This window comes from Rissa tridactyla, chromosome 11 (assembly GCF_028500815.1).
Source record: "Rissa tridactyla isolate bRisTri1 chromosome 11, bRisTri1.patW.cur.20221130, whole genome shotgun sequence".
Classification (NCBI taxonomy): Eukaryota; Metazoa; Chordata; class Aves; order Charadriiformes; family Laridae; genus Rissa; species Rissa tridactyla.
Genome location: NC_071476.1, coordinates 953,417 through 978,465, shown reverse-complemented (window position 1 = coordinate 978,465; position 25,049 = coordinate 953,417). Strand labels below are relative to the sequence as shown.

General features: G+C 65.5%; 3 protein-coding genes across 6 annotated transcripts; 2 read left to right on the top strand and 1 right to left on the bottom strand.

Moving 5' to 3' along the window:
- The first annotated feature begins 9,076 nt into the window (after nt 1-9,076).
- LOC128916088 (glutamate dehydrogenase 1, mitochondrial-like) lies at nt 9,077-16,116 on the top strand. Its single transcript, XM_054217320.1, has 11 exons — nt 9,077-9,116; nt 9,616-9,671; nt 10,153-10,216; nt 10,852-10,946; nt 11,153-11,332; nt 12,931-13,068; nt 13,241-13,378; nt 14,072-14,152; nt 14,677-14,892; nt 15,264-15,326; nt 16,000-16,116. The coding sequence occupies exons 1-11, from the start codon at nt 9,092-9,094 to the stop codon at nt 16,114-16,116; spliced, it is 1,173 nt and encodes a 390-aa protein (XP_054073295.1). The 5' UTR covers nt 9,077-9,091.
- A 2,144-nt stretch (nt 16,117-18,260) lies between these two features.
- Nucleotides 18,261-21,487, bottom strand: SNCB (synuclein beta). Of its 3 annotated transcripts, XM_054217322.1 has the most exons (5): nt 21,367-21,487; nt 19,903-19,941; nt 19,445-19,563; nt 18,523-18,612; nt 18,261-18,299 (listed from the first exon to the last, which is right to left on the bottom strand). In XM_054217322.1, the coding sequence occupies exons 1-5, from the start codon at nt 21,485-21,487 to the stop codon at nt 18,267-18,269; spliced, it is 402 nt and encodes a 133-aa protein (XP_054073297.1). In that variant the 3' UTR covers nt 18,261-18,266. The 3 variants fall into 3 exon arrangements, with proteins under 3 accessions (XP_054073297.1, XP_054073298.1, XP_054073299.1); XM_054217323.1 differs by lacking the exon at nt 19,903-19,941; XM_054217324.1 differs by lacking the exon at nt 18,523-18,612 and having other exon boundaries at nt 18,267-18,299.
- Nucleotides 21,488-22,634: 1,147 nt separating this feature from the next.
- On the top strand, nt 22,635-24,126 carry EIF4E1B (eukaryotic translation initiation factor 4E family member 1B). 2 transcript variants are annotated; one of them, XM_054217460.1, is made up of 7 exons: nt 22,635-22,652; nt 22,826-22,914; nt 23,027-23,122; nt 23,259-23,322; nt 23,526-23,639; nt 23,745-23,884; nt 24,012-24,126. In XM_054217460.1, the coding sequence occupies exons 1-7, from the start codon at nt 22,635-22,637 to the stop codon at nt 24,124-24,126; spliced, it is 636 nt and encodes a 211-aa protein (XP_054073435.1). The 2 variants fall into 2 exon arrangements, with proteins under 2 accessions (XP_054073435.1, XP_054073433.1); XM_054217458.1 differs by having other exon boundaries at nt 23,526-23,884.
- Nucleotides 24,127-25,049: the final 923 nt, after the last annotated feature.

Sequence of the window (25,049 nt, the reverse complement as noted above, 5' to 3'; positions counted from 1 at the left end):
CTGTCCCACGGTGGTCACGGTGTCCTGTGGACATCAGCCCATTGCCTTGGGAGGCTCAGCCAGCTTGGGGTCACCTCTCCTGGCGCGAGGTGCTTGTTTCAGGCAAGGCTGGTGCCAGAGGGGAGGTGAATGCCACCACAGGGCTTGGCCTGGCTTCTTGTCCCCAGGACGCTTCCCTGGGCTGCCCCACTGTCCCCTGGCCCCGCTCAGCCCCAGGGGAAGGAGGTGCAGGCAGCCCTGCGCAGAGGTTTGTGCAAGGTTTTATTACCCAACATCCACGGTGACAGGTTGGTCCTCCCCCCTGCTTCCCTCCCCCCCCCCCCCGCCCCCAAAAAAAAGAAACAAAGGGAAAAAAAGAAGAAAGTAGGTGATGAAGCCGCAGCGCTGCTGTGCCGCAGCTCTGCAGCGTGGGCCTGGAGGTGGGGGACAGCCCAGGGCAGGGGGGGATGCCCTGGGGCTCCTGGTCATCCCCGTGTGGCCGTGGCACTGCTCCCGCAGCCCAAGGCACTGAGCAGAGCTGGTTCCTGGCAAGCGCCATGGCACAGAGCGGGCACTGGCCGCAGCTGCCAGCTGGCGTTTCAGCGAGCCCTTCACAAAGCCCCCCCGGAACAAGAGACAGCCCCGCAGGGCCAAAACAAGCCCAGGATGTGCAATGGGGCTGGGGGGGCAAGACTCACCCCTTAAAGAGGGGAAGCGGCTGCACTGGTGCCCCCTGGCACTTGGGGCCCACCTGCACCTCTGCCCGGAGGGGACGGTGCAGCTCCCCAAGCACCCCCCATTTGCAGCCTCCTGCCCATCAGGCGCTGGGCACAGGTCTGGGCCCCCCCTCGCTGCGGCACTGGGGGGTCGGTGCTCCGCACCGGGCCAGGCTGGAGGGGCCAGGTCCTGCGTCTCCGTGGGATGCTGAGGAGCTGCCAGCCACAGGGATGCTCACCCGGTCACGGGGATGCTCGCCCCCCCTGCACGCCGACCCCGCGCTCCCGATGCTCTCCAGCCCGGCGGGGCACAGGCAACATAGGAAAAGTGTTTGAAAAGAGGGTCACGGCCCCGCAGGCCACTGGGGAGGAGGTGGCTCCAGGCAGGACGCGCACAGCTGAAAGTGTCTCTTAAAAAGCTCCAAAAATGCAAACACGGTTCAATAAAAGCCCCCCTCCCCCCCCGGCCCTGTAAAACCCCAGCTGTAAAAAGTGGCAGCGCTTTGCAGCGGGCGCGTCAACGGCTGCTGTCGGAGGAGAGCAGCCAGCGGGGCCGGAGGGACCCGCATGGGGACAAGCGCCCATGTCCCCAGCACATGGGTCCTCTCCGGCTGGATGGTCCAGGGGCAGGGCAGGCTTCATCCCCACTGCCAGCCCTGGCGAGGACGTGCCCTGGTCTCTGGTGGCCGCCCCCAGGCAGGGGGAGCTGGGGGCCATGGGGACAGACTCCCCAGGTGCCTCCAGCCACGGTGACAGGGACGAGCGGCTCTCCACCACAGGCGTGGTTGGCCCCAGGCTCTCTCATTTGAGATCTGTCCCGGTGCCCCACGTGGCCATGTCCTCCCAGCTCCGGGGCACCCACGGCACGGCGGTGGGGCAGAGAGGACAGGGCTGTGGTGGCCATGGGCTGGTCGGAGCGTGGCTGAGCCCTGGGCCAGCGAAGCGGTGGCAGAGCGATGCACCAGCATCTTTCCAGCACGGGAAGCGACGCTGCTGCCTAGGGTACAAGCCAGGCCAAAGCTCGGGGGAGCCAGCAGTGACCTGCCCGTGCCCACCCGAGCCATCCCCAGACCTGTGCCACAAGCAGGAGACGCCAGGGAGCAGCCACCTCCGGCTGGAAGGAGCCACGTGCTTCCTCGTGCTGAAAAAAGCCACCAAGCACAGAGACCAGCCTCATGTCCCAGGGCACCTCCAGGGGCCAGGCTGGCGGGGGGACCCCAGGGTGGCAGAGGGACCCCCAGCGAAGGAGATGTCTTGCCCCAGCGTGCAGTGCTCCATCACCACCTGCCCCGGCCCCAGGAGCCCCGCACGCTGGCAGCAGGCGTCTCGGGACCCCTCCCCGCTTCCCCCCCGAGAAGCCCCACAGCACCCCCCCCTCCGCCAGCGCGGGCAGCGGCTCACTCCATGGCGGGGCCGGCGCGGGAGCAGCACCGGGGCCGCCGGACGTTTTGCAGCAGAGCCCGAAAGATGCTGGGCTGCCTCTTGGTCTCGCCTTTGCGGGGGGCTCCCTTGACGGAGCCGGTGCGGGTGCTCTGGGGGGGGGTCACCACCTGCCGCCCGTGCTCCTCGATCTGCTTCTCCAGGTGCTTCTGGATGGCCATGCCCAGCACTTCCACCTCCATGGAGGCCCCGTACACCTCCCACGTCATCCCCTTCTCGTCCCAGCTCACCTCCCGGATGGGCTCCGGAGCCTCCTCCACCACTGTCCCCTTCACGTGCACCTCCGGGTACGAGGCCTGCGGGGACTTGGCCACCGGCGTCATGGGCCCAGTGGCCACCGAGCGGGTCTCCACGGGCATGGACACCTGCATCTCCGCATCCTTCTTGGAGGGCTCCGGGCGTTGGGGGGCAGCGGAGCCCAGCTCTCTCTTGGGGAAGGTGAAGGCAGCAGCCCCGCCTGGGGGGCTCATGGGGCTCAAGGCCACCGACACCAGGGACGCTCGGCTGTCCACTTGCGTCCCCATGTCCTGCGTCCCAGCGTCCTGCGGTGGGGTCACCTCGAAGGAGTAGGACTCGCAGAGCAGCTTGGCTGTCCGGGGCTGCTGGCTGCTCCCGGCATCCGCACCCCAGGCTGGGCGCCCCTCGGCTCTGCCCTGGCCCAGGGCGGCGGGGCTCGCCCCTGCCTCGCTTCGGCCCCCGCTCCCCACAGTGCCGGTGCCCGGGGGGTCTGCCGTGCCCCCCTGGGGGTGCTTGGGAGCCTCACTGCCCCTCAGCTGGGGCGCAGCGCCCATGGACGTCCCAGTGCCACCCTGGGGCTGCTCCTGGCTTGGAAGCTCAGCTGCTCCGGTGCCTGCAGCGGGCTCCATGAACGCCACGTGTTTGGCAGGAGCCAGCGCGCTCCCCACGTCCTTGCTGGGCGCCTTGAGGCAGGGCTCGGGCAGGGGGGGCACGGGGGCTGTGTTATCCTTCTGGGCGCCGGGGACCCCCATCTCCGCAGGACCACAGGCAGTGGCAGCGCCACTTGGTCCCCCACAGCTCCCCGTCGCTGTCGCCAGGCTTGGCTCCGCGCCGGTGTCCGGGAGAAGCGTGCTGGGAGCTGATCCCGTCGGCGATGGCACCTTCTTCTCTGCCGCTGAGCCAGCCGTGGTGCCCTGGGCCTCCGGCTCAGCCACGCAGCAGGTCCTCATGGCACGGCCCCCCGCGGCACAGCCGGAGCCAGGCAGGCACTCGCCCGCCGGCGGGCAGCCAGGGGAGCTGGCGCCGGGCTCGCAGGCGTCCTCGGCCCCGGCCTGGCGGCTCAGCAGCTGCAGCCCCTCAGGCTCCTTAGCGCTGCCCATGCCCGGGGAGGGCTTCTCCCATGCTAGTCCCGCCACGGGTCTGCAAGAGAGAGGATGGGGCAGTGAGGGGGGAGCAGCATGCAGCCCCCAGCCCCCCTCAGCTGCCAACCGTTTTTCTCCATGCCACCCATGACAACAGGTTGGGCGGCCACCTGGAGCACCCACCGTCCCCGGCACAGCCTGTGTGGTGGCACCCCACGGGAAGGGAGGAACGGTGTCGGCTGCCTACCGTAAAAGCCAGCCTTGCCCCCCAGCACGGCCGGACCGGGAGCGGGATCCAGGTGCTGCTGCAGCTGCCAAAGCAGGGGGATGTGGCGCAGGCACCCCTGCGGAGAGAGCGGCAGCTGGAGCGCGGCCCCTGGCACCCGGTTGAGAGCCTGGGGGGGCTCAGCATCCCCCCCGACAGCGGGGAGCTGGGTGCAGCGTGGGGTGAGAGCGAGCTAGCCTGGGGGCTGAGGGGGGCTGCATGGCACGGCAGGCGTGCGGGGCAGCCCGAGCCGTTCCCTCTGCTGACTGGGACCAGCGTCCCCAGAACTGGGAGTGACATCTGTCCCCCGGCCACGGGAACCCCCAGCTCAGCGCCTACGCCCCATGTCGAGGGTGCACCAAGCTCCGGCCATGCTGTGCAGAGCCGGCCACAGGCGGGCACCCCGGCACAGCAGGGGGGGGACAGCCTGGTGTCACCCGACTGGCCCCAAACCCAGCCCTGCGGGGCAGCCCTGCAGCAGGAACACGGTGGAAAGCCCCCAGCTGTCCGGGAGCCCCCCAGCTCCGTCAGCGCGTCCCTCTGGAGCTGGGAGCGCACGTGTCCGGCAGCCGTGGGGCACCCCACGCCTCTGGCCACGGCCGCTCGTGGGTCCCGGAGACGGCAGAGCCGAGCAGACGCGGCTGGAGCCGAGCGAGTCTCCCCCGGCCGAGGCAGCACCGGGGCCCCGGAGGGCAATGACACCCCCACGCAGCACGCCGCTCCCGGGTGGGGTGCCGCCCTGCACCCTCGGTCCCGAGTGGGGGGGCCGTGGTCGCCCTGCCCGTCCCGGGACTGGGCGCGCTGCCCCGGTACCGCCGCTGCCCGGGGGAGCTGGGAGCCCCCGGCACACGCGTGTTCGCGGACGCGCGGGCAAAAACACGCGTGTGCACACGCACAGGCACGTGCACAGGCACGGACACGCGTGTGCACACGCACAGGCACGCACACGCCCGGCACATGGCGGCGGGCACACCCGCACGCGTGTGCGCGCCCCCATCCCGGTTTCCCGGGACGAGCCCCGGACAAAGCCGCCCCCCGCGGCAGCCCCGGACGCGGGGGGACACCGACCCCCCGACACCGACCCCGGCCCCGCCGCCTGTCCTGAGGCCCGCCGCCCCCCCCCCAACCCGCCCTGGGGGTGCCGGGGCGGGGCGGGCGGCGGCCGCAGGTGCGCCCCGGGGCCGCCGTTACCTGCGGCGGCGGCGGATCGGATCGTCCCGTCCCGTCCCGTCCCGCTCCGCTCGGCTCGGCTCCGGCGCGGCGGCGGCGGCGAGCATGCGTGGGGCGGCGGCGGCGGCGGGGGCGGTACCGCGCCCCGGGCCGCTCCCCCCGGCTGCCGCCCGCCCCGCCGCCCCCGGGCAGCGGTGGGGAGGGTGGGCTGTCGAGCGGGGCGTGGGGGTCCCGGTACAACACACACCACCACCCCCCCCGGTGTCATCGCCGTCACCCGCTCTGGCAGCGCTCCCAGCACCCCACAGCCCCCCGGTACCCCCCCAGCATCACCACCCCGTATCCCCCAGGGATTGTCACCCCGGCGCTCCCCGGTACGCCCGGGCTTGGTGACGGCCTGGTCAGGGGGTCCCCAAGCCTTAGCGTGGGTCCCGTGGGTGGGGGGGTGACAGCGACACAGAGCCCGGTCCCCCTCCTACCTGGTGATGGAGACGGCCGCTTCCCTCCCGGGCATCACCGGGGGGGTGAGGGGGTGCACCCCAACCGGCCCGAGGGACGGGGACAACGTGCCACCGCGGCGGGGATGGTGGTGGGCTCCTGCGTACCCCTCGCCCGAGGAAGGGGGGGAGCACGGGGAGGGGAGAACGTCCCCGTCTCCCTCCCAGCAGCGCTTGCCTCTGCTCCCGGGCTCAGGCTTTGTCTAACTCCTTCCCACGCACTCCCGCTCGCGCTGCGGGGGGGAAGGCGGCCTGCTCGCCTCCCCTGCATCCCCCCCCGCAAAAACCCTCCAGCATCCCCCCCCCCCCCAAAAAAAAACCCAACTGCCCCCCCACCATCACCCTATAGGGTCAGGATCCCCTCCCTGCTCCGGGGATGTCAGCACTGGGGCAGGAGCTATAGATCTATAGGGTCGGCGGGGGGGGAGGGGGGTGCTAACGTTAACCCCAAGATGGGGGTTCCTCCGTCTTGGGGTTAACGTTAGCACCCCCCCGCACGCTGACCCTATAGATCTATAGGGTGAGGCAGGAGCATGGGAGCTGGCACACCTGGTTGCTTGGAGACAGGGGAGGTTGGAAATGCTCCTGCCAGTAAACAGCCAGGCTGGAACAAAACCCCGAAGGCTAAAAATAGGGAGTCAGGATATGGAAATAAAATAAAAAAACCTTGCCTTCCACCCCCCCACACCCCCCCCATCACCCCAGGGCAGAAGGGGGCACCCCCATGTCACCACCGGGCAACCTGACGGGTGGCTGGGGTGGGTAGTTGTGGGGGTGTATCGCTGCACCCATCAGTGTTGTCCCCCCACTTCAAGGTGTGTGTCCCCACTCGTGGTCCTGTGTGCTGGTCCCAGTCCCGCAGCAGTGACTGGGCCCAGTTGCCTGCCTGCTGGGGGTCGGGGGGGCGCATGGGATATAAATACGGGTTTACATCCCCGTGTGGGATCAGACCTGAGCACAGACGCTGGGGGGGACAAGGGACACTGGGAGCAGGACCAAGTCCTGGCAGAGGAGGGGGCCGAACTGTCCCCCACCCCCTGGCCGGGACTTTGCCGCAGGGCGGGGGGCTGCGGGGTCGCATCCCGCTGGCATTTGCTTCCATCTGCCACTCTCAGCTCTGTCGGCAGCCACTCTCCCCGTCCCCATTGGCATCTCTGCACCCATCGTGTCCCCATCCCCAGGGCTGGCCGGGGGGGAGGCAGGGGTCACCGGGAGCATCCTCCCCTCCCTGCCGGCAGCCTTCATCCCAGGCCAGCTGCCTCCTCCTCCTCCTCTCCCCGCCCGGGCACCTCGAGGCTGGCAGGAGAACAATAGCGAGGAGGATGAGTAAGATGGTCCCCATTGCCTTGGCAACGCACTCCCGCGCTGCCGGCGTGCGAGGAGTCAGGCAGCTGCCTGAAAAGCGCATTCTCCCTCGGTGGAGGGGGCTGCCATGCTACCTGCACCGGCAGCCCCCTCCCCGGGGGCCGCGGCCCACCTCCCACGCCGGCACGGGCAGCGCCACGTGAACGCGCCTGGCTCCCCCACAGCCGCCAGCACGCCGACGGTGCAGGCAGGCACACGCGCCCGGCACACGGCTCAGACCAGCTTCGACTCCGTGTTGTCCGGTTCATCGGTCCTGGTTGTGCCGGGGAGGGGTGGGATGCAGCCGAAAGGGTCTGGCTGGCACATGCGTCCCCTCCGGGGCTGCCCAGCAGGGAGGTGATGGGTTCCCCCCATGGCTGCTTGCCGTCATGCTGCCTTCTCACGCGGCTGCCCGTGTTGTCTGTGGGCAGGGAGGCCGGGCCCGGAGCTGATGGGGTGCTGGCAAATGGGAGCAGCAGAGGACACCGAGGGACGCCAGGGTCCGTCACTGACTGCAGCCACACATCCCCCGCTGCCCCCCAGGCTCCCCTCCCAGGCCATGTCATGCTGCCGGTGGGAGGACCCGCAGGGTGCCCAGGGCTGCGAGTGTCTTGGGATGACAAGGACATCACCAGGAGATCCAAAAGCACTAAGCACCCTAAAAATAGTGCTGCCTTCCCACCCCCCTTGTTATGGAGGTGCTGGGGAGGGGGGGGAACCTGATCCCTGCCAGCACCCTCTGCCCTGAGTGCCCCGAAGCACATCCCGTGCCTGTGGTTGGCCTGCCTGGCGGGAGGGCACCGTGACCGGGACACCGCAGCCCGGTGGCCGAGCACATCGCCCTGCATGCTGCTGGATGCCCAGGGACACGGCCGCAGGGCCACCTGGGGGGCACAGGCAGGGACGGGCACACAGGGAGGCACTGCCGGGATGGCGGCGTGGGGCTGTGGGGGCCCTGGGAGCTGGGCGGGCGCCTCACGGTCCCCCTGCCCCATGGCCCAGCCCCACGGCCCAGCCCCACGGCCCCCCTGCCCCACGGCCCCGGCTCCCCCGTGCCGCCACCTGGCCACGCCCCATTTCAGACCACGCCCCATTTCAGACCACGCCCCCACGTGACCACGCCTCGTCGGACCGTCTTCTCCCTGTGCAGACCCCGCCCCTCATCTCCCCACCTCCCATTGGCCATAGAATCATCCAATCAGAAGCACCAGGCAGTGCCCGCCCCGCCCATTCCGCGCTCCACAGTGCCCCCTCTGGCTGTCTCGGCGGGGCTCAGCCAATCAGAGAGGCGTTTGTTGAAGGGCGGTCCCTCACCCGCCGGGCCGGGGGCAGCCATGTTGGGAGCAGTGAGGAGGCGGCTGGGCCCCGGCGGTGCCATGGTGGTGCCGGGGCGGTGCCGGGGCACAGCTGGCCTGGCGAGGGGCAGCCCCGACGCCCCGGGGCTGCTGGCCATGGTGGAGGCCTTCTACGGGCGGGCGGCCGCCGCGGTGGAGGCGGAGGCTGGGGCCCAGTGGGGCGGGCTGCCCTGGGTGCGCGGGCTGCTGGAGACCATCCGTCGCTGCAGCTGTGTCCTGGAGGTGGCCTTCCCCCTGCGCAGGGACAGCGGCACCTGGGAGGTGGTGCGGGGCTGGCGGGCCCAGCACAGCCAGCACCGCCTGCCCTGCAAAGGGGGTGAGGCAGGGAGGGCAGCCCCACTGCGCACCTCTCCGTCCCTACCCAGCCCTGCGCCTGGGGCTCTGCTGGGCCCACCTCAGCCTGGCGCCAGCAGCCGGAGTGGGAGACCGTGTTAGTGCAGTGGTGGTCAGGATGCGTACAGAGGTGCCCAGGAGGACGCTCTCCGTGTGTGCTTCCCACAGGAGGCACCCGGGGGAGGCAGCTTTGCCAACCTTAGCTGCAGCCCGGCTGCTCCAGCTCGCACAGGAGCACAAGAGCAGTGTGCCTGGTGGCCACCCCTGTGTGTGTTTGACTTCTAATCAGAAACCTCAAGGCGGCGACAGTTCTGAGCCTGAGGGGGCTGGCCCACCCTCCCGTCCCCTCTCCCTTAGCTTGAGGCTTTTGCCGTGCTTTGACTGCTCTGTTTGAGGTGCTCGCCATAGCAAGGGCAGGTGTCTGTGGGACGGCCGGCTGGTAGGAAACTACTTTCCATTCTGTGGTGATCTGGAGGAACAGGTCTAGCTGAACGATTGCTGATCACCTATTGCGACTAGATGCTGCTGTTTCAGAAGAGGCAAAGCCTTTTCTACAATGCCTCTGTGCCATTTGTGGTAAAAAGGCAGGGACTCTTCACTTCTCTTTCCTTTCCCAGGGGTTCGTTTCAGCAGCTCAATCGGCGTTGATGAAGTAAAAGCCCTGGCTGCATTAATGACATACAAATGCGCCGTAGTGGGTAAGTACAAGGGGAACGTAAAGCGCATGGTGACTTGGGCATGGGATCGGGCTGTGATACAGTGACTCAGAAAAGCTTGTTAGATGCTTTGAAAATCAGAAGTGCTCCAGAAGTGCAGGATGTTCCCCTGGGCACGGATGTGCGAGGACAAGGCTTGCTGCGGCTGCAGAATATGCCACTGGCAGTCCGGGATGTTCGTGTTAATCAGGGAGCATCAAGCATTGTGCTTCTCAGATGCAGTCTCTGTGCCTGGGTTGTCATGGATTCAGCTCTGGCTGGTGGCGTTTGTGGCAGGCTCGGGGGCCGTATCCTGTCCTGCCTTTGGCTCTGCTCCACAGAGGCTGTGTGGCATTAGCGGGGAGCCGAGTGTGGCGTGGGGAAGCACTGTCCCCTTGCCTGGATTCACCAAGAAGTTCATGATTGCTGTGATCACCTCCTTCCCCTGGGAAGCAGGTGAGCTGGTAGAGAACATCTTTCTGCCTTACCTGGTCTTTTCCAGATGTTCCTTTTGGTGGTGCCATGGCAGGTGTGAGGATCGATCCAAGGAAATACTCTGTGAGTTCACTCCTTTCCTTCCCCTGACGATGGCCCATAACTCACGCTCCATTTGCACAGCCCTCCCTCTTGGTGCGTATCACAGCGATGCACTCTGACAAGCCGGGGGAGACGTTTGTAGTGAGTAACACTCACCCAGCAACTGCGAAAAGCAGCTTGGGGCGGGGGGAAGGGTGGTGAACTCTGGTTTATGGGTGAGTGCCTCTGGCCAGACACAAGCTGAAGGAGTGTGGAGTAGGGACGCTGCTTGCTGTGCTGGGGGAAGGTGCAAATCTGCGAGGGGTTGGAAGGGCAGTGAGCAAAGGGACCTGGAGTTCACATATCTCTCTTTTTTGATCCAGGGTTCCCAGCTGCAGTGAGTGAACTCCCTAGAGATGCCAGGGCGTGCCCTGTGCAGGCAGGGCAGGGCAGCTGCCAGATGCTGTATTGTGGTTTTTATTGGGGCCTGTAGTAACAACTGTGTTTTGTTGTTCTTGAACAGGAACATGAGCTGGAGAAAATAACGAGGCATTTTACTGTAGAGATGTCCAAGAAGGGATTTATAGGTGAGCGTGGTTTTGTCACGGTTCTGTAAGCAGTGTGTGACTTGCAGGCAGGGGAGCGGGCAGCGGCCACCCAGCTGAGCGGGCACAGCGCTGCCGCGCACACGCTGCCTGTCAGCAGCGCTCACTGCCCTGGTGCTCTGCTGTCTGCTCACTGCTTTGCTCTGCCTGCACTGTGAATTTGGAGCAGAGGAGGCCTCGTGTGATGCTGGGCATGGTGGGGCTGGCCCAGGCTGCCTCCCAGCTACTGCTGGGCAGGGCTCTCACCTTGGCCTTACCCTCCATCCCTCTGGCCTGTGCAGTCACAGGGAGGAGTGAAGGTGTCTCCTGCCTCAGCACATAATAGAGAGCTCCATAAGTGCTAATCACAGCACAAAGACCTTTACATTCCCTCTTTACTTGAAAGTATTGGGAAGGGACATGGCAAAGACGCCGTGAAAGCCAAAGACGTTCATGCCTGAGGGAAGCTGGGGAGACCCTGGGCCATGGGCAGTACCACGCTTTGGTCAGGGGACTCCTTGGTGTGCCCGAGGATATGACAAGCCTGCAGAAATCACCTGGCTATGCACATCCCATTGGTTGGAGCAAAGCAATTGAATTGCAAAGACAGGATTTGACAGATTTTTCTACCTGCGCAGCGCCTGGGATTGACGTGCTGGCCCCTGATGTCAGTACTGGGGAGCGGGAGATGTCCTGGATAGCTGACACCTACACCCACACGCTGGGGTACCGGGTAAGCTCCGACAGTGCTGGTTTGGAGCCTGGGATGCCGTGGGCACTATGAGTGTCTGTGCCCAGAGGCCCTTGCCAGTGAATTGCTTTAGGTTTACCTGGGGCTTGGGGAAGGGCAAGGGAAGAAGAGGTTTGGGGAAAGTCTTCTCTAGAGGACGTGCACCAGGCGAGGCCATAGCCTTTGCTCTCCCCATCCTGGCCTCACAGGACATCAACGCCCAGGCGTGTGTGACAGGAAAGCCCATCAGCCAGGGAGGCATCCTCGGGCGACACTCAGCCACCGGGCGCGGGGTCCTGCATGGCATTGAGAACTACATCACCAACACAGACTACATGGACTGCATCGGCCTGAGCCCCGGCTTCCTCGGCAAGACCTTTGTGCTGCAGGTGAGTGCTCAGCCCAGCTAGAGTTTTGAAGAGGACTCTTCCTCGGTATCTTTCTGCCCCTCCTTTTCAGGAGAGCTTTCAGTCTTGGTGCTGCCTGGACGTGATTTCCTGAATCTCTCCTCACCCTGTGGCAGCTGGCACTCCTTTGAGCAGTTTTTCAGACCTGCTGCATGCAGAGGTCCCGGGATGCCATGCTGCTCACACCACACAGGCATTCCCAGGAATTCCTTGGGAATTCCCAAGGTTTCTCTGTAGCCATCCTGTCTGAAGTCGTTCATAAAATGGAATGATTTCAGTGACTGACCCTTGTCTGCGCAGCAGGCAGAGCAGAGAGGTGGCAGGACACAGGGGCTTTGCCAGACCCCAGTGACAACGTCACGTTTCTGCCACCTGCAAACCACCCGCAGCGAGCCGTGATATTACCCATGGCAAAGGTCCTGCTTGTGTGTGCAGCCCCCATCTCTTCTGGGTGCTCTGTGGGTCTGGCCCGTGCTGGCCTCCCTGGCCCAGCGCTCTGGGAGCTCAGTGGCACCCTGAGGGTGCCAGCCCTGCCTTTTCCCCTTTCCTACCGGGAAGGACCTTCCCTTCCCTTCCCTGCAGCCCGGGGCCTGCTCGCAACTGCGGTGAGGTGCTTCCCCCTGCTGTAGCTCCAGGAACTCCTGCTCTCGCCCAGGCACTGCTGCCCCAATCCACTGCCTGCTCTGCCCGCAGCTGCCCGTTTCCTGCTGAGGCCACTGCTCTCTGCAAGGGAGAAATAAACTGGAAATCGCACAGCTGAAGTCTTGCCTGCGGCTGGTATTCCGTGCTTTCCTCCGAGCGCCCGCTCCCTGACACAGCTCCCTGCCGCAGGGAAAAGGCTTTGAACTGAGGCTTCAGCGGAGCTGCTGCCTGTGGTGCCGTTAGGAATGGCCCTGCCTTTGTTCATCCCTTTCCTTTCCGCACATCCTTCTGCTTCGCTGATACGGCAGAGAATGAGAAGGATGAAGTTCTTGGATACTGTGTGTATAATTTTTCTGTGTTTGGGGGGTGTTTTTGCAGCCTCAGGAACCAGTGTTGCTTTTAGGAGCTGTACCAAGCTGGCAAGCGCTTTGGGGCAGACAGTGCAAAATCATCTGTTCCCAATAAAAGCTGAGCTATCACCATGGCCCTGCCCTGTGCCGTGGCAGCCGATCGCACCCCCTCAGTGTGATGTGCGGGAAGATTGCTCGGATTGTGCCTAGGTGCTGCGTGGTGCCCACCACGTGCTGCGTTTCTCATTGGATCTGTTTTCTACCAAGACCAGCTCTTAGAAACTGAATGGCATGCTGTGCTTGGAACATGACGTCCAGGAGCTCTGGAGGTGATAAAGACAGGCTGAGCTAGAAGCCTTTATCCCACGGGCTCTGCTTTTCACATCCTTCTAACTAGCCAAGGACATCTCTGTCCTGCCAGGTCCTGGTCTCCATCCAGCCAAAACATTCACTAAGAACTGCTAGATCAGGGGTTCCTATTTGTGCTTCTTAGCTCAGCCCCCTCTTGCCAGCGCAGCAGGTCAGTTTTCAGTGTTTGTCCCCACGACTTCCCTCTCCCCAGCCCATCTCTGCTCTGTGTTGCCGTAGGGCTTTGGCAAAGTGGGGCTGCACACCATGAAGTACCTCCATGAGTATGGAGCCCGCTGCATCTGTGTTGGGGAGACAGACGGAGCCATTTACAATCCCAGGGGGATCGACCCCAAGGAGCTACAAGACTACGAGCAGGTGAATTGAGCCCAGCCAACCCAGCCCCTGCTCTTAGCGGGTGGTGGTCACTGCCTGTCTCTGAAACACCCACGGAGAAGGGGGCTGCCCCTCACCTTCTGCAGAGTGCAGCTCTGAGGGCAGCGCGCCATGCTGCTGGCTGGGCCCAGCAGAGTTCTCCTGCTCATTCCAGGGCCATGGCACCATAGTTGGCTTCCCAAAGGCAGAGCCCTATGATGGCAGCATCCTGGAGGTGCCCTGTGACATCCTCATCCCTGCCGCTATTGAGAAGCAGCTCACGAGGGAGAATGCACCCCGGGTGCAAGCAAAGGTACAGACCGCTCGCGCCGCACGCTCCCAACAGGCCCTGCATCAGTGCGAGTGACAACAGCCCAGACGAACCTTCGCTTTTGGCACTCAGCACCCTGGGGAGGTGTCACATCACTGCACTGACAACTCACCCGCTGTGCCAGAGGGACAAAGCCTGAGGCAGAGGTGGCAGGTCACATAATTCAGGGGAAGAGGAAAGTCTGAGCTCTTCCCTTTGCTGGCAGGGAGCAAGGATTGTTGGAGTGACCTTGACTGGCTCTTCTGGCATCCTTAGTCTTCATTGCTGTATCAGATCCTCCCCCCAGGGCAGAGGAGATGATATCCTCAAAGCTACTGGGTGTCACAGTGTTGACACTGAAAATCATAGACAGCAGATAAGAGTGAACAAAGTAGGGGGCTGTGGTGAATCCCAGCTTCCTCCCTTCACTGTGAGCTCTAGGGACCCAAGGGACTGGGCGTGTTGGGACCTGGGACTCTGTCACAGCCAAGGTCTTTTGCAGCCTGAGCCTTAAATCGTTCTGTGGGAAGCATCTGAGCTTTTGCTCATCCTGAACAGCTTCAGTGGGGAGGAGAGCACCCAGACCCCTGCCACCAAAAGTGGGCTGGTGGGGAGATCCAGCAGCAGGGAAAGCAGCCTGTCACTGGTTTCTTCTTTCCTTTCTTCTGCCTATCTCACCTCTGCTTGTGCTCTCAGATCATTGCAGAAGCTGCCAACGGCCCCACTACACCAGCAGCACACGAGATATTCCTGCAAAGAAACATCCTGGTTATCCCGGTATGTCCATCCCCACGCACACAGGGAGATGGTGGGCTCGCGTCTATTAGGGCCACCTGCTGCTGTCAGCTGCACCGATGTGGATCCCGCTGAGCTCTGCCAGGCTCTGGGGTCAGGCAGCGTTGATGGTGCTGTCTCAGTCAGCCTGTTCCCTGCCTTACCCCCAGCTCCTGAGCACATCTCAGATTCTGGTTTCCCTTCTGAGCGCTCCTGGCTCTTGGCTGCAGCAGCAGCAGACCACGGGGCTCCAGGCCAGCACCAGGTTGTCCTGCGGCTGCTGATGGGCCAGCAGCAAACTGCCACATCGCACCCTGTCAGAGCAGCTGGGGTCTCTGCTCAGAGGCAGTGCAGAGCCACAGTGGCTCTAGGATTCAGCCGTCCCAGTCACCTCAGGGCTGTCTCTGAGGGCAGAGCCCAGGAGTATGGGGAGGGACCCAAGGCAGAGGAGGAGAGATCCCCAGGTGGGTCATGGGTCTCAGGGTCACCCTAAGCAGCAAATCTGAAGCGTCTGCTGCCCTTGGCAGGACGTGTATGTGAATGCAGGTGGTGTGACTGTGTCCTTCTTCGAGTGGCTGAAGAACCTGAACCACGTAAGCTACGGCCGCCTCAGCTTCAAGTACGAGCGGGAATCCAGCTACTACCTCCTGCAGTCAGTGCAGCACAGCCTGGAGCAGTGGTTTGGCAAGGCCAGAGGGGAGATCCCCATCATCCCATCCCCAGAGTTCCAGGCCCGAGTGACTGTAAGTGTTCACAACCGTGCAGAGTTGTCCTGGCTCACTTCTTTCACATTCCCAGACACTCCTGTCTGCCATCCCGGTGCTGAAGGCCGAGCCTGTGGCACACAACAGAGCCCCCCATGCTATCATCACACTAGTGGAGGGGATGGAGTGGAGATACCGTGTGCGGTGGTACAGCCCTACCATCGCTGGGTGCTGCAGGGAGTCCCTTGGGAGCCAAGCCACGAGCTGGAGCCAGCTGCAGAGGTGGCAAGCCAAGCTTAGACCACCTGTGGTGGTCTTACACGGAGCAGAGGGGCTGTGTTTGATCAATGGACTGGGGGGGACAACGTCTAGCCTCTCCCACAAAGGATCCCCTTGTTTTCTTCTCTCAGGGTGCCTCAGAGAAGGACATCGTGTATTCGGGATTGGCCTACACCATGGAGCAGTCAGCCAAGGTACCTCCACGGTCTCCTGGCCTTGCCCATCCCTGCTGTCATGCCCCTCGCCTCGCTGCAGAGGCTCTGTGCTGTATTTCAGGGGTGCCCACCCACAGCACCCCATCACCACTCCCGGTGGGTCAGCACGAGGCCTGGGTTCATCTTCTCAGCGGTGGCTCTATCCGCACTTTGGGTAAAGCCTCACGCTCGGCAGCGTTCCTTTTCGCTGTTGGGTCCCTGTCCCTCTGTCCGTCCCCCTGAACCTGTGTTCCCCATTTGCAGGGTTGCTTAGACGAGCCCGTGGGTGCAGGGTGGTGCCAGCACTGCTGGGTGGGGGGGGTCTCATGCCACCCCTCGGGGAAGTGGCTGCATGCCGTGCTCCGCAGTGTGAGTGGTGTGCGTGGAGCTCATCCCTGGGCGCAGGGTCTGTTGCCAGGGGCGTGCTGTGGGGCAGCAGCTGGAGAGCATCTCCAGACTCGCTGGTACATGGCTCCAGGTATTAGAGAACAGCCCACCTGGTCGTTTGGTGTGGAGGTGACCTCTTCCCCTTCCCAATTCGGGTGCTCCCAGGGCCTGGCCTGGTGCTTGCACACAAGGTGCTGCCTGCAGCCTCCTCTCCGGTCCTCTGCCCACCCCTCGCCCCCAGACCCTCCCAGCACACACCGGCCTCACAGCTCTTCTCTCTCTCTAGCAAATTATGACCATGGCTGCAAGGTACAACCTGGGCCTGGACCAGAGAACCGCTGCCTACCTGTGCGCTCTGGAGAAGGTGTTCACCGTGTACAACGAGGCCAGCTTCACCTACTGACACAGCACTCGGCAGGGCTGCCCCGGCCATCGCTGCCATCCACACGGTGAGGGTCACAGTCCCCAAGCGTCACTGCCAGCTGCACAGTGAGGGTCACAGTCCTGCTGCGCAGAAGGTGCCCAGGACACCAAGCGCAGCAGAGGGGACACCCTGGTCTCTATAAATGGTTGGTTTGAGCATGTTCTCTCCCTGCTGTCTGTTTCTCAGCTCTTCTGGGCATGGGACTGTCTTACCCCATGCTCCCGCTGCCCCAGCCCCTTTACAGACTCCTGGACACTGGAGGGAGCCGTGCTGATGCTGGTTTGGGTCTGCTTGCCCATGGCTGGCAGAACTGGACAAGGGAAGGAAAAAACGCCATTAGCTGTAGGGGAGGGGATGGCCCACGGCACAGCCAGCCCCAGGAACAGCCATCTTGGTCCATTTAATAATGCACGGTGGGCGCTGCAAGCACTGCTGCAACTGGCGCAGACATGGGGAGCAGAGCCAGGGCGGGGATTTGCAGGCATCAGCAAACCTGTTGTGTGGCCGTGCTGACTGCTGCAGCTTCACTCTGCCGACAAAGCTGGCGAGCCAGCACGGGTGGGGGATTTCATCTGATATCCATGGCGGGAAGACTCAGCCCAGCGTCTCACCCCAGCCTGTGCTGCAGTCAAGGAGCTGGAGGCTGGCTGGGGACTCAGGCTGGGTTGGTGGCCCTGCCCTGGGGGAGCTGAAGGCCCAAGGACTGTGCTCTGGGGTGGGCACAGGACCCCCCGCTGTTGTGGACGTCGCTTAGTGCTGGGTGGCAGTCACCTGCCCTTGAGGTGGTCACACTGCAGCTGAGCAAGCCACGGGTGCCAGCCACCTCCCCAGCCCCCTGAGCTGGTCCCATAGGAAGGTGGGGACAGCAGAGGAGGGAGAGGCTCCCCTTTGCTCTGCGCTTCTAGCACAAGATTGGGGAGGGTCTCTAGGAGGTACCTTACAAACAGCAGCACGTCCTGCTGCAGGGAGGATCCAGGGAAGCCCATGCCCAACACCTGAACCCCCTCTGCCAGCACAGCCGGCGTCTCCTGGGAGGGAATGAGTGCTCAAGCCCAGGACTGTGGCTAGTTTCCTCCTGGCTTGGGGTCCTCAGCCCCAAAGGACCCCCTGCATTCACCTGCAGACGCAGAGCACTGCAGCCAGCACACTGGCAAGTGGCACAGGGACACTGCCTGCGCCCCAGGCCTCAGCCAGAGCGTGGCTGGAGGCCCAGGGCACGGTGACCTGCTGCTGACACAGCAGCGAGCAGACAGGAGGGCATCTTGTCCTCACGAGGACCCACTCCTTCCCACTCCCCCAGCCAGAAGGGCTCAGCCTCTCATTCCTCTTCCCCAAACTGCCCCTGCCACCAAAGCACAGGGCCACCCCTCTCCCCAGGGAGCCCACAACCAGGACCAGGGGGCTACAGACAAGAGTTGGCTTTATTCACGGACACGGGGGCAGCTGTGTCACTGGCAGCTGCCCTCGTATTGCACATCCAGCGACGGGGGCGGGGGGATATCCATGCCACGTCACAACACAGCGTCGGCACTATGGGACCTCGGGGGGGGGGGCGCGGGCACCATCACCACCCAGCAGGCTGGGGAGCGGGCTTGGGCGCCAAGGGTTCACAAAGGCAAAAGACCCGTCCACCCATAAATAGAGAGATATATATATAAAAAAAAATAGTTCCACGATGACCAGAGCAGAACCACAGGGACACGCGTGCAAGCAAAATGTACAGCAGCCCGCGAGCAGGTAAACATGCTTTGTACAGACACAGACACGCCGGGACGCAGCCAGGGTTTATGGCGCTGGGAGGGATACAGAGCGATAAACCCGGGCTTCATGGACGCACGCACGCACACACGCACACACACCAGCCCCTGCGGGCAGCGCCCAGGGCTCGGGCACCCGCCGGGGCTCGGGGGCTTGGACACGGCGGGTTTTTCTCACTGCTAGACATGGTACGGAGACACGGACACAGTCCCTTGGAACGGAACTGGAGGAAGAACTCGTGAGCGAACGGTGCAGGGCCCCCCCCTGCTCCTCCCCGGCATGGGGGCACCGGCCGGGGCCGGCTGGGGAGGAGCAGGGGGCTACCAGCGGTTCGTTGTGCTGCTGGTGGAAGAGGCAAGGACGGGGGTCCATTATGCCTCTGGCTCGTATTCCTGGTATTCCTCCTGTGGGGTGGGGAAAGAAAGAGACGGTGAGAGAGCTCAGGTGGGACAGAGAGCCCCCGTCCCCCCCAGCCCCAGGCCAGCCTGCCCGCGAGGCTGCAGGGCTGCAAGCACGGGGCACCTGGGAGCAGGCGGGCTCCGGACAGCGATGGCCACTGGCACTCTGAGTGCGGCACCCCGTGCCCTCCACAGTGCCCCATGGCCCCCTGCCACCCCATTGCCTCACCTGTGGGGGCTCCTCGTAGTTCTCCCCCTCTGGCTCCAGCAGCGGCTCGACCAGCGGCTCCTCAACAGCCTCCTGGGCCACCTCCTCCGGCTGGGGGTGAAGCGGGAGGTCAGTCCCATGCACGCAGCCCCCCACAGAGCACCCACCCTCCCTGACTGGGGGGACATGGCAGAGAGCAGCAACGCACTCGGGATGCCGGGGTCCCCACGTGGGGGGTCCAGCAGGGGGGTGACTGGCAAGGGCACCCCAGGCACACACCGGCCCACTGCGCTGGGAGGTGACAGGCAGGAGTCTGTGGGAGCAGGGTCTGGGTGTGAGCATCCCTGTATCACTGCCAGCCCCGGCCCCGGGCAGGTGATGGGTGCTGGCACCCTGTGTGCCCCGACGGGCTCCATGCACCGGTGGGGCCGCAGGAGCATCCTGCATCCCTGGCAGGGGAGGGCCGTGCTGGGTAACCCCTCCCCGGGGCTGGCAGAGCAGCTGGCAGGAGGGAAAGGGGGGCTGCCGGTCCCCCCGTGCGGCAGCGGTGGCGGCGGTGGCCTCATTTCTTCAGCTGATGCTATTTTGGGCTAAGCTGGAAGCCAACGGCTCATGGGGGCGGCGAGATGCGAACCCGCTGCCCCTCCCCGTCCCTCCGCTCCCGCAGCTGCCAGGTCACCTCACAGCCGCTGGAGCGATGCGCCGCTGGCCCGCGCCGCCGGCCGCCATGCTGGAGCCCACGCACGCACACGTCCACAGCCGCCACGCACGCAGCCAGCACACTCGGGGCAGCGACGCCTGCCCGCCCTAGGCACAGGCCGAGCAGCTGGGGACCCTCGGGGTCCCTCCCGCGGGGCTGGGGAGCTGCCGGGGGGCTCCCCGCCAAGCCTGGGAATGTGCCAGAGTCCTGCGGGCATGGCAGTGCCCGGGGGGGGAGTCTCACCTTCAGGTCCGCAGGGAACTCCTCCTTCTTCACCAGCCCGGTGGCAGCCGCGATGTTGCCAGCACCCGAGAATGCCGCTTCGCCCAGCTGGGACGCCTGCTCCTTCGCTTTCTCAGCCACTGCAAGAGCCGGGGGTGCCCATCAGTGCCCCCCCGTGCCAGGGCAGCTGCGGCTCCATGCCTCGTACCACCTGGGGGGGCCAGTGGCGAGTCGCTGGACAGGATCAGGCCCTCCCCCCCTCCCTGCCCAGGCGCTGGGGAGGGGAGGGGTCCGGGACGCTGCTCCGCAGCTGGGCAGGGAGGGTGAGCAGCCACCGCAAATCCTTCCTTGCCCGCCCGGTTATGTAAGAGGCTTTAGCCGGGTGACATCAGCCCCTCAATTAGCCTCTGATCTCGTTAGCGCGGCCACACTCTCAGGGCCAGAGGGGTACCGCAGCGGGGAGACGGAGGGGACCATACCTGAGGTGACACCTTGCACCACGCCTTGGGTTTTACTCCCTGGGGGTAGAAAGAGAGAGACAGAGACGGGGTTAGAGAGGCTGGTGGCCAGGTTCTGCCACGCGCCGTGACCAGGACCCCGGCTGGGCTCTGTGAGCTGGGGCAGCATCCTGCCCGCACCCCAGCCCGGACAGGCCGGGGCAACCGGGGGGACAAGCACCCGCCTGGCTCCCCGCGAGGCTCCTCCGGTCCCTGCAGGAGCCCAGTCTGGGGCAGCACTGGGCCACCGCTGTGTGCCAGGCAGGGCAGAGACCCTGGGGCCCAGCGCCATGCCAGGGCACAGCCGGGCAGGGTGAACGCCAGCCATGCCACTGAGCAAAGCCTCCCATGGGAGCCAGGATCCACCCCCAGAGCTGGTGCCAACAGGGCAGAGGAAGCCACACAGCCAGAGTAGCCAGGGGCCAGGTGCTGCCACTGGCCATGCTGACCCTGCCAGGCTCCCTTCAGGGCAGTGACACTGCCCGCAGATGCCAGGACACCCCATGGGATGGGAGCAGGGTGTCTGCGACAGGGGGAAAAGCAGGGGCTGGGCAGCTCCTGCAGGACAGGACCTCGGGGCGCTCCTTGTGCTGCTGGACACGCACCCCTGGGCAGGGTGAGGGTCCAGGGCAGGCACCCACCACCGTCCAGGGGAACCGCTCCGAGGCCGCAGCCCTCCGGCAGAGCTGGTGCCCTCTGGAGCGGGACGGAGCCCCAGCCCTGCGCCCTCCCTCCCGCTGCGGGCAGGGGTGGCCTCAGCTCCCTCCCCGAGCAGCCCAAGGCCACCGCCGGGCACGCAGCCTGCCCCGGGGCTGCCTCCTCCCGGCCAGCCATGTCTCCTAGGGCTCGGTCCCAAAGGGACCCCGGCCCCGAGGGGCAACGCAGAGGGAACCCCCACCGCCGGCTGGGTGCAGGGGAGATGCCCCGGTGTGGGATGCCCTCCGGAGCACGGCCTCTCCGAGGGGGACAAACGTGTCCCCGGCCCCCCCGCTCCGAGCCGGGCACATCCCAGCACGGGGTTCACCGCCTCCATCACGGTCCCTCTGCACTCCTGCCCCAGAGCATCCTCGGCGAGGAGCCGCGGGGACGCTCGGGCTCAGACCGCCGGGAGCCGCAGAGGGTCCTGTCCCCGCGGGTCCCATCCCCTCAGCCTGGGGACCAGCCCCGACCCTGCCCCTGGCCGCGGGGCACCCATGTCCTATGGGCAGGGGGTGGGCAGGACACGGCGGGCACCCCCGGCAGGGCGGTGATGGCGGGGAAGGGGCAGGGGCAGGCGCCGGCGGGGGAGCGGGGCCGGGGACAGCCGGGGGCGGCAGGAGGATGTGCAGGAGGACGCAAGGGCAAACGCAGCAGCAGGCAAGGGCAGGCAGAGGGGGCCGGCAGGGCATGCGGGGATTAGCCGGTGGGGGGGTGGGGGGGGGGCAGGCAGGCCGAGCCGGCCCTTACCGACATAGAGGACCCCCTCCTTGGTCTTCTCGGCGGCCTCGGCCACCCCCTGCTTGGTCTTCTCGGCGGCGGCGACCACCCCCTCCTTGGCCTTGGACAAGCCCTTCATGAACACCTCCATGGCGGCTCTGCGGGGAGAGGCCGCACGGCTTCACCCCGCCCCGGCCCCCCCCGCCCCGGCCCCGTTCCCTCCCGCCTCGCTCAGCTCCGCGCATCCCCCTCCCCCCCGGCCACGAGGCCCCGCACGCCCGCCCGCCCCCGGTGGTCCCGCCGCCCGCCCGACCTGCGTGGTCGGCGGCGGGGACGGGCGGGCCGGGCCGAGCCGGGCCGGGCTGCGGCGGGGCGGGCTCAGTGCGGCTGTGCCGGGGCCGCGCTGCGCCGCGCCGCGCTGCGCCGTGATGCGCGGGGGGGAACCGCGCCGCGCCGGGCTCGGACGGGACGAGCCGTGACCGGCCTCCCCCACCCCGCCCCGGCACACACACACACCCCCACACACACCCACACACCCCGCCCCGCACCGGAGCAGCACCCCCGGGACGGTCCCATCACGTCGCACCTTCTCCCCATCCCGTCCTGATCCCATCCCACACGCTATGCTGTCCTGGTCCCCATCATGTCCCATCCCACCCTCTCCCTGTCCCATCTCCTCACCATCCTGATCCCATCTTGTCCTGATCCCATCCCCTCCCCTCTACAGGCTGTCCCACCCCATCTTGTCCCCGTCCCTCCACATTCTACCCTATCCCTATGCTTTTCCCCCTTCCCATCCTGATCCCGTTCCCTCCTCATGATGTCCTCTTCCCACCTCTTCCCACCCCATTGCCATCCCGCACTGTCCCCCTCCCATCCAATTCTGATCCCATCCCATCCCTATCCCATGCTGTTCCCATCCCATCCTACCCTGATTCCGTCCTCTCCATCACATCCCATTCCCACTCCCCATCCTGATGCTATCCCTCCCTATCTGCGTACCATCCTGCCCTGCCCTGTACCACACCATCCTGACCCTGCCCCACACTGCCCCCACCTTACCCCACCCTACCCCCCCTTCCTGATCCCATCCCACCCTGGCCCCCTGCCCTCATCCCCCTGCCCTAGAGGGGGGTCCTCCCATCTCCCTGCTCCCCGGGGGGGACAGCCCTGGCACCCCCTCCCCAGCACACCTCCCTCCCACCCCACCAGCTGCAGCTGGGACGGCTGCCTCATCCCACCCGGCTGTGGGCACTTAAGAGCCGGGGGCGGCCGGGGGGAAGCCTGTGCTGGGCAGGATGGCTACCGGGGAGCAGGTGAGTGCTCTCCCTGCGGGCTGGGCCTGGCAGCAGAGCCTAGGCAGCACTGCCGCCCGCTCAGGGCTCCCATCTGTGGGATCCATGTCATGGTGTGGGGGTGGCTGGGGGGGAGCCCGGGCTCCCTGCTGGGGCGGCCGTGGGGCTCCTCGGGGCTGTCCCTCCTTCCCCAGCGGAGGCAGGAGGAGCGGCGACGGCAGAGGGCTCATCAGCAAGAGCTGCTCCTGGCAGAGAGCCTGGGCAAGCACCCCCTGCAGAACAGGTATGGGGGGCTTGGCCACGGGCAGCCTCCCCCAGTGCTGGGAGGGGGGTGCCAGGGCTGGGTGGGGGCTCTAGCATGGCTGAGTGCCCCCCTATCTCCCCTCCCTCCCCAGGTGGGCGCTGTGGTTCTTCAAGAATGACAAGAGCAAGGTGTGGCAGGCAAACCTGCGCCTCGTCACCAAGTTCAGCACTGTGGAGGACTTCTGGGCGTGAGTGTCCCATGGGTGGGCAACGCGCCCCCTCTGGACATGCCCCCGTGGGGGTGTCTGGGCCAGAGGAGGGTGCTGGGGGTCCCTGAGGCACCCCTTCTCACCTACTTCTGTGTCTCTTCTCCACCTGGCGCAGGCTGTACAGCCACATCCAGCTCGCCAGCAAGCTCACGTCTGGCTGCGACTACTCCCTCTTCAAGGTGCGCCGCCCGCCCCCACCACGGTCCCTCCTCAGAGCCCCCTGAAGCACCCAGCATTATGGGGGCCCACTGGGTGCCGGTGGAGCTGGCAGGGCACCCTGTCCGTGGGGTGGGAGGGGAAGCCTGGCTGGGGGCTCGCAGCTCCCCGAGCTGGCTCTGCCTGGGTGCTTGGTGCCCCTGACTGTCCCCCTGACTGTCCCCAGGATGGCATCGAGCCCATGTGGGAGGACAGCCAGAACAAGCGTGGCGGGCGCTGGCTCATCACGCTGGCCAAGCAGCAGCGGCACACCGAGCTGGACCGTTTCTGGCTGGAGACGGTGAGTGTGGGCCCCCCCGGGCTGGTCCTGGTGGCGATGTTACCCCCTGCCACAGCACCGAGCCCCAGCAGTGACTGTCCCGGGCTGCCCTTCTCCTCCTGGCAGCTGCTGTGCCTCATCGGGGAGATGTTTGACGACTACAGTAACGAGGTGTGCGGGGCTGTCATCAACATCCGCGCCAAGGGGGACAAGATTGCCCTCTGGACCCGGGACGCGGAGAACCAGGAAGGGGTCACCCACATCGGGTAATGCAGCTTCATGGTGGGGGTGGGATGAGGTGGGGGGCAGGTTTGGGGGGAATGGGGTCCCTGGGCAGAGAGCCAGCGTGAGAAACGATGCTGTCCCATTCATCCAGCCCCTTCCCTCTTCCAGGCGCGTCTACAAGGAGCACCTGGGCCTGTCGCAGAAGGTGACCATCGGGTACCAGGCCCATGCGGACACGGCCACCAAGAGCGGCTCCCTCGCCAAGACCAAGTTTGTGGTGTGACTGCGGGGGGAGTGGGGCGCTGCTTGTGGGGTCCCCCTGTCCCGTCCCACAATGAATGGCTGCAGCTGAATATGGCCTGTGTGTCCAGGGCTGGGCCAGGGCTCTGGCACCCTGGGGTGCCTCGTGCTTGGGGGGGTCTCTTGGGAGGAAGCTGATGCATCGCTGTATCCTGTACCCACCTGCTGGGTGAGCAGGGCCAGGAGCACAGACCTGCCATCGCCTGGGCATCACCGTGGGCTTGGGCACTGCGTGTGTCCCCCTGCCTCCCCCGGTGCCTGGGACCAGTGCCCCTCTCCCTGGGGCTGCAGGGATGTCCCTCTGCTCTGGGCGATCCCGGATAGTCCCCGGGAGGATGCTGGGCTCTCTCCTCCCCTGGCCAAGGCATGGGCACATCTCACTGCCCTGCAAGCCGGGATGTGGGAGGGGGTACCAGAGCCCAGGTCCTCTGGGTTGGCTCAGCCTGGGGAGCTGGTCCCCGTCTCTCCCAAGCTCCCGCCACGTTGCTGGGACACGGGTCTGCGTTCTCAGGAAGACCAGCTCCCCAGCCAAAGGCTGCCCAGCATTCCCGCAGCATCGATGCTGGGGCTGCAGCACGGCATCGTCCCCGCGGTGCCCACCTCGGGCTGTGTTTGCTCGCGTCCCCTCCCATGGGCACCTGCAGCACAGGTGAGATGAAGCTTATTTTCTTCCCAAGGGTTTGTTGGTGCCAGACCTCCAGGTTCCCAGCCCCAGACCCTTGAGCCCTGGGAGTTTGCTGGCTCCTCTCTTCCGTGGCCCATGTCCTCTGCTGCCCGTCCTGGCCCCTGCTCCCTCCCAGCCCAGGCTCTACCCTTTAACCTTCTATTTGTGTTTTTGACTGTTGGGTCTGTCCTTCTCCCCCTCCCACCGATTCAGATTCTTGAGGCGGAGCTGCCTGCTCACCT

What these genes read in the sequence shown, in the direction of transcription:
- LOC128916088 (XM_054217320.1), top strand. Translation starts at nt 9,092, where the DNA reads ATGACATACAAATGCGCCGTAGTGG. An exon ending in ATACAAATGCGCCGTAGTGG is followed by an intron (nt 9,117 to 9,615) that starts GTAAGTACAAGG and finishes GGTCTTTTCCAG; the next exon opens with ATGTTCCTTTTGGTGGTGCC. An exon ending in GCAAGACCTTTGTGCTGCAG is followed by an intron (nt 11,333 to 12,930) that starts GTGAGTGCTCAG and finishes GTGTTGCCGTAG; the next exon opens with GGCTTTGGCAAAGTGGGGCT.
- SNCB (XM_054217322.1), bottom strand. Translation starts at nt 21,487, where the DNA reads ATGGAGGTGTTCATGAAGGGCTTGTCCAAGGCCAAGGAGGGGGTGGTC. An exon ending in GGAGGGGGTCCTCTATGTCG is followed by an intron (nt 19,942 to 21,366) that starts GTAAGGGCCGGC and finishes TTCTACCCCCAG; the next exon opens with GGAGTAAAACCCAAGGCGTG. An exon ending in ACTACGAGGAGCCCCCACAG is followed by an intron (nt 18,300 to 18,522) that starts GTGAGGCAATGG and finishes CCCACCCCACAG; the next exon opens with GAGGAATACCAGGAATACGA.
- EIF4E1B (XM_054217458.1), top strand. An exon ending in AAGCACCCCCTGCAGAACAG is followed by an intron (nt 22,915 to 23,026) that starts GTATGGGGGGCT and finishes CTCCCTCCCCAG; the next exon opens with GTGGGCGCTGTGGTTCTTCA. An exon ending in ACTGTGGAGGACTTCTGGGC is followed by an intron (nt 23,123 to 23,258) that starts GTGAGTGTCCCA and finishes CACCTGGCGCAG; the next exon opens with GCTGTACAGCCACATCCAGC.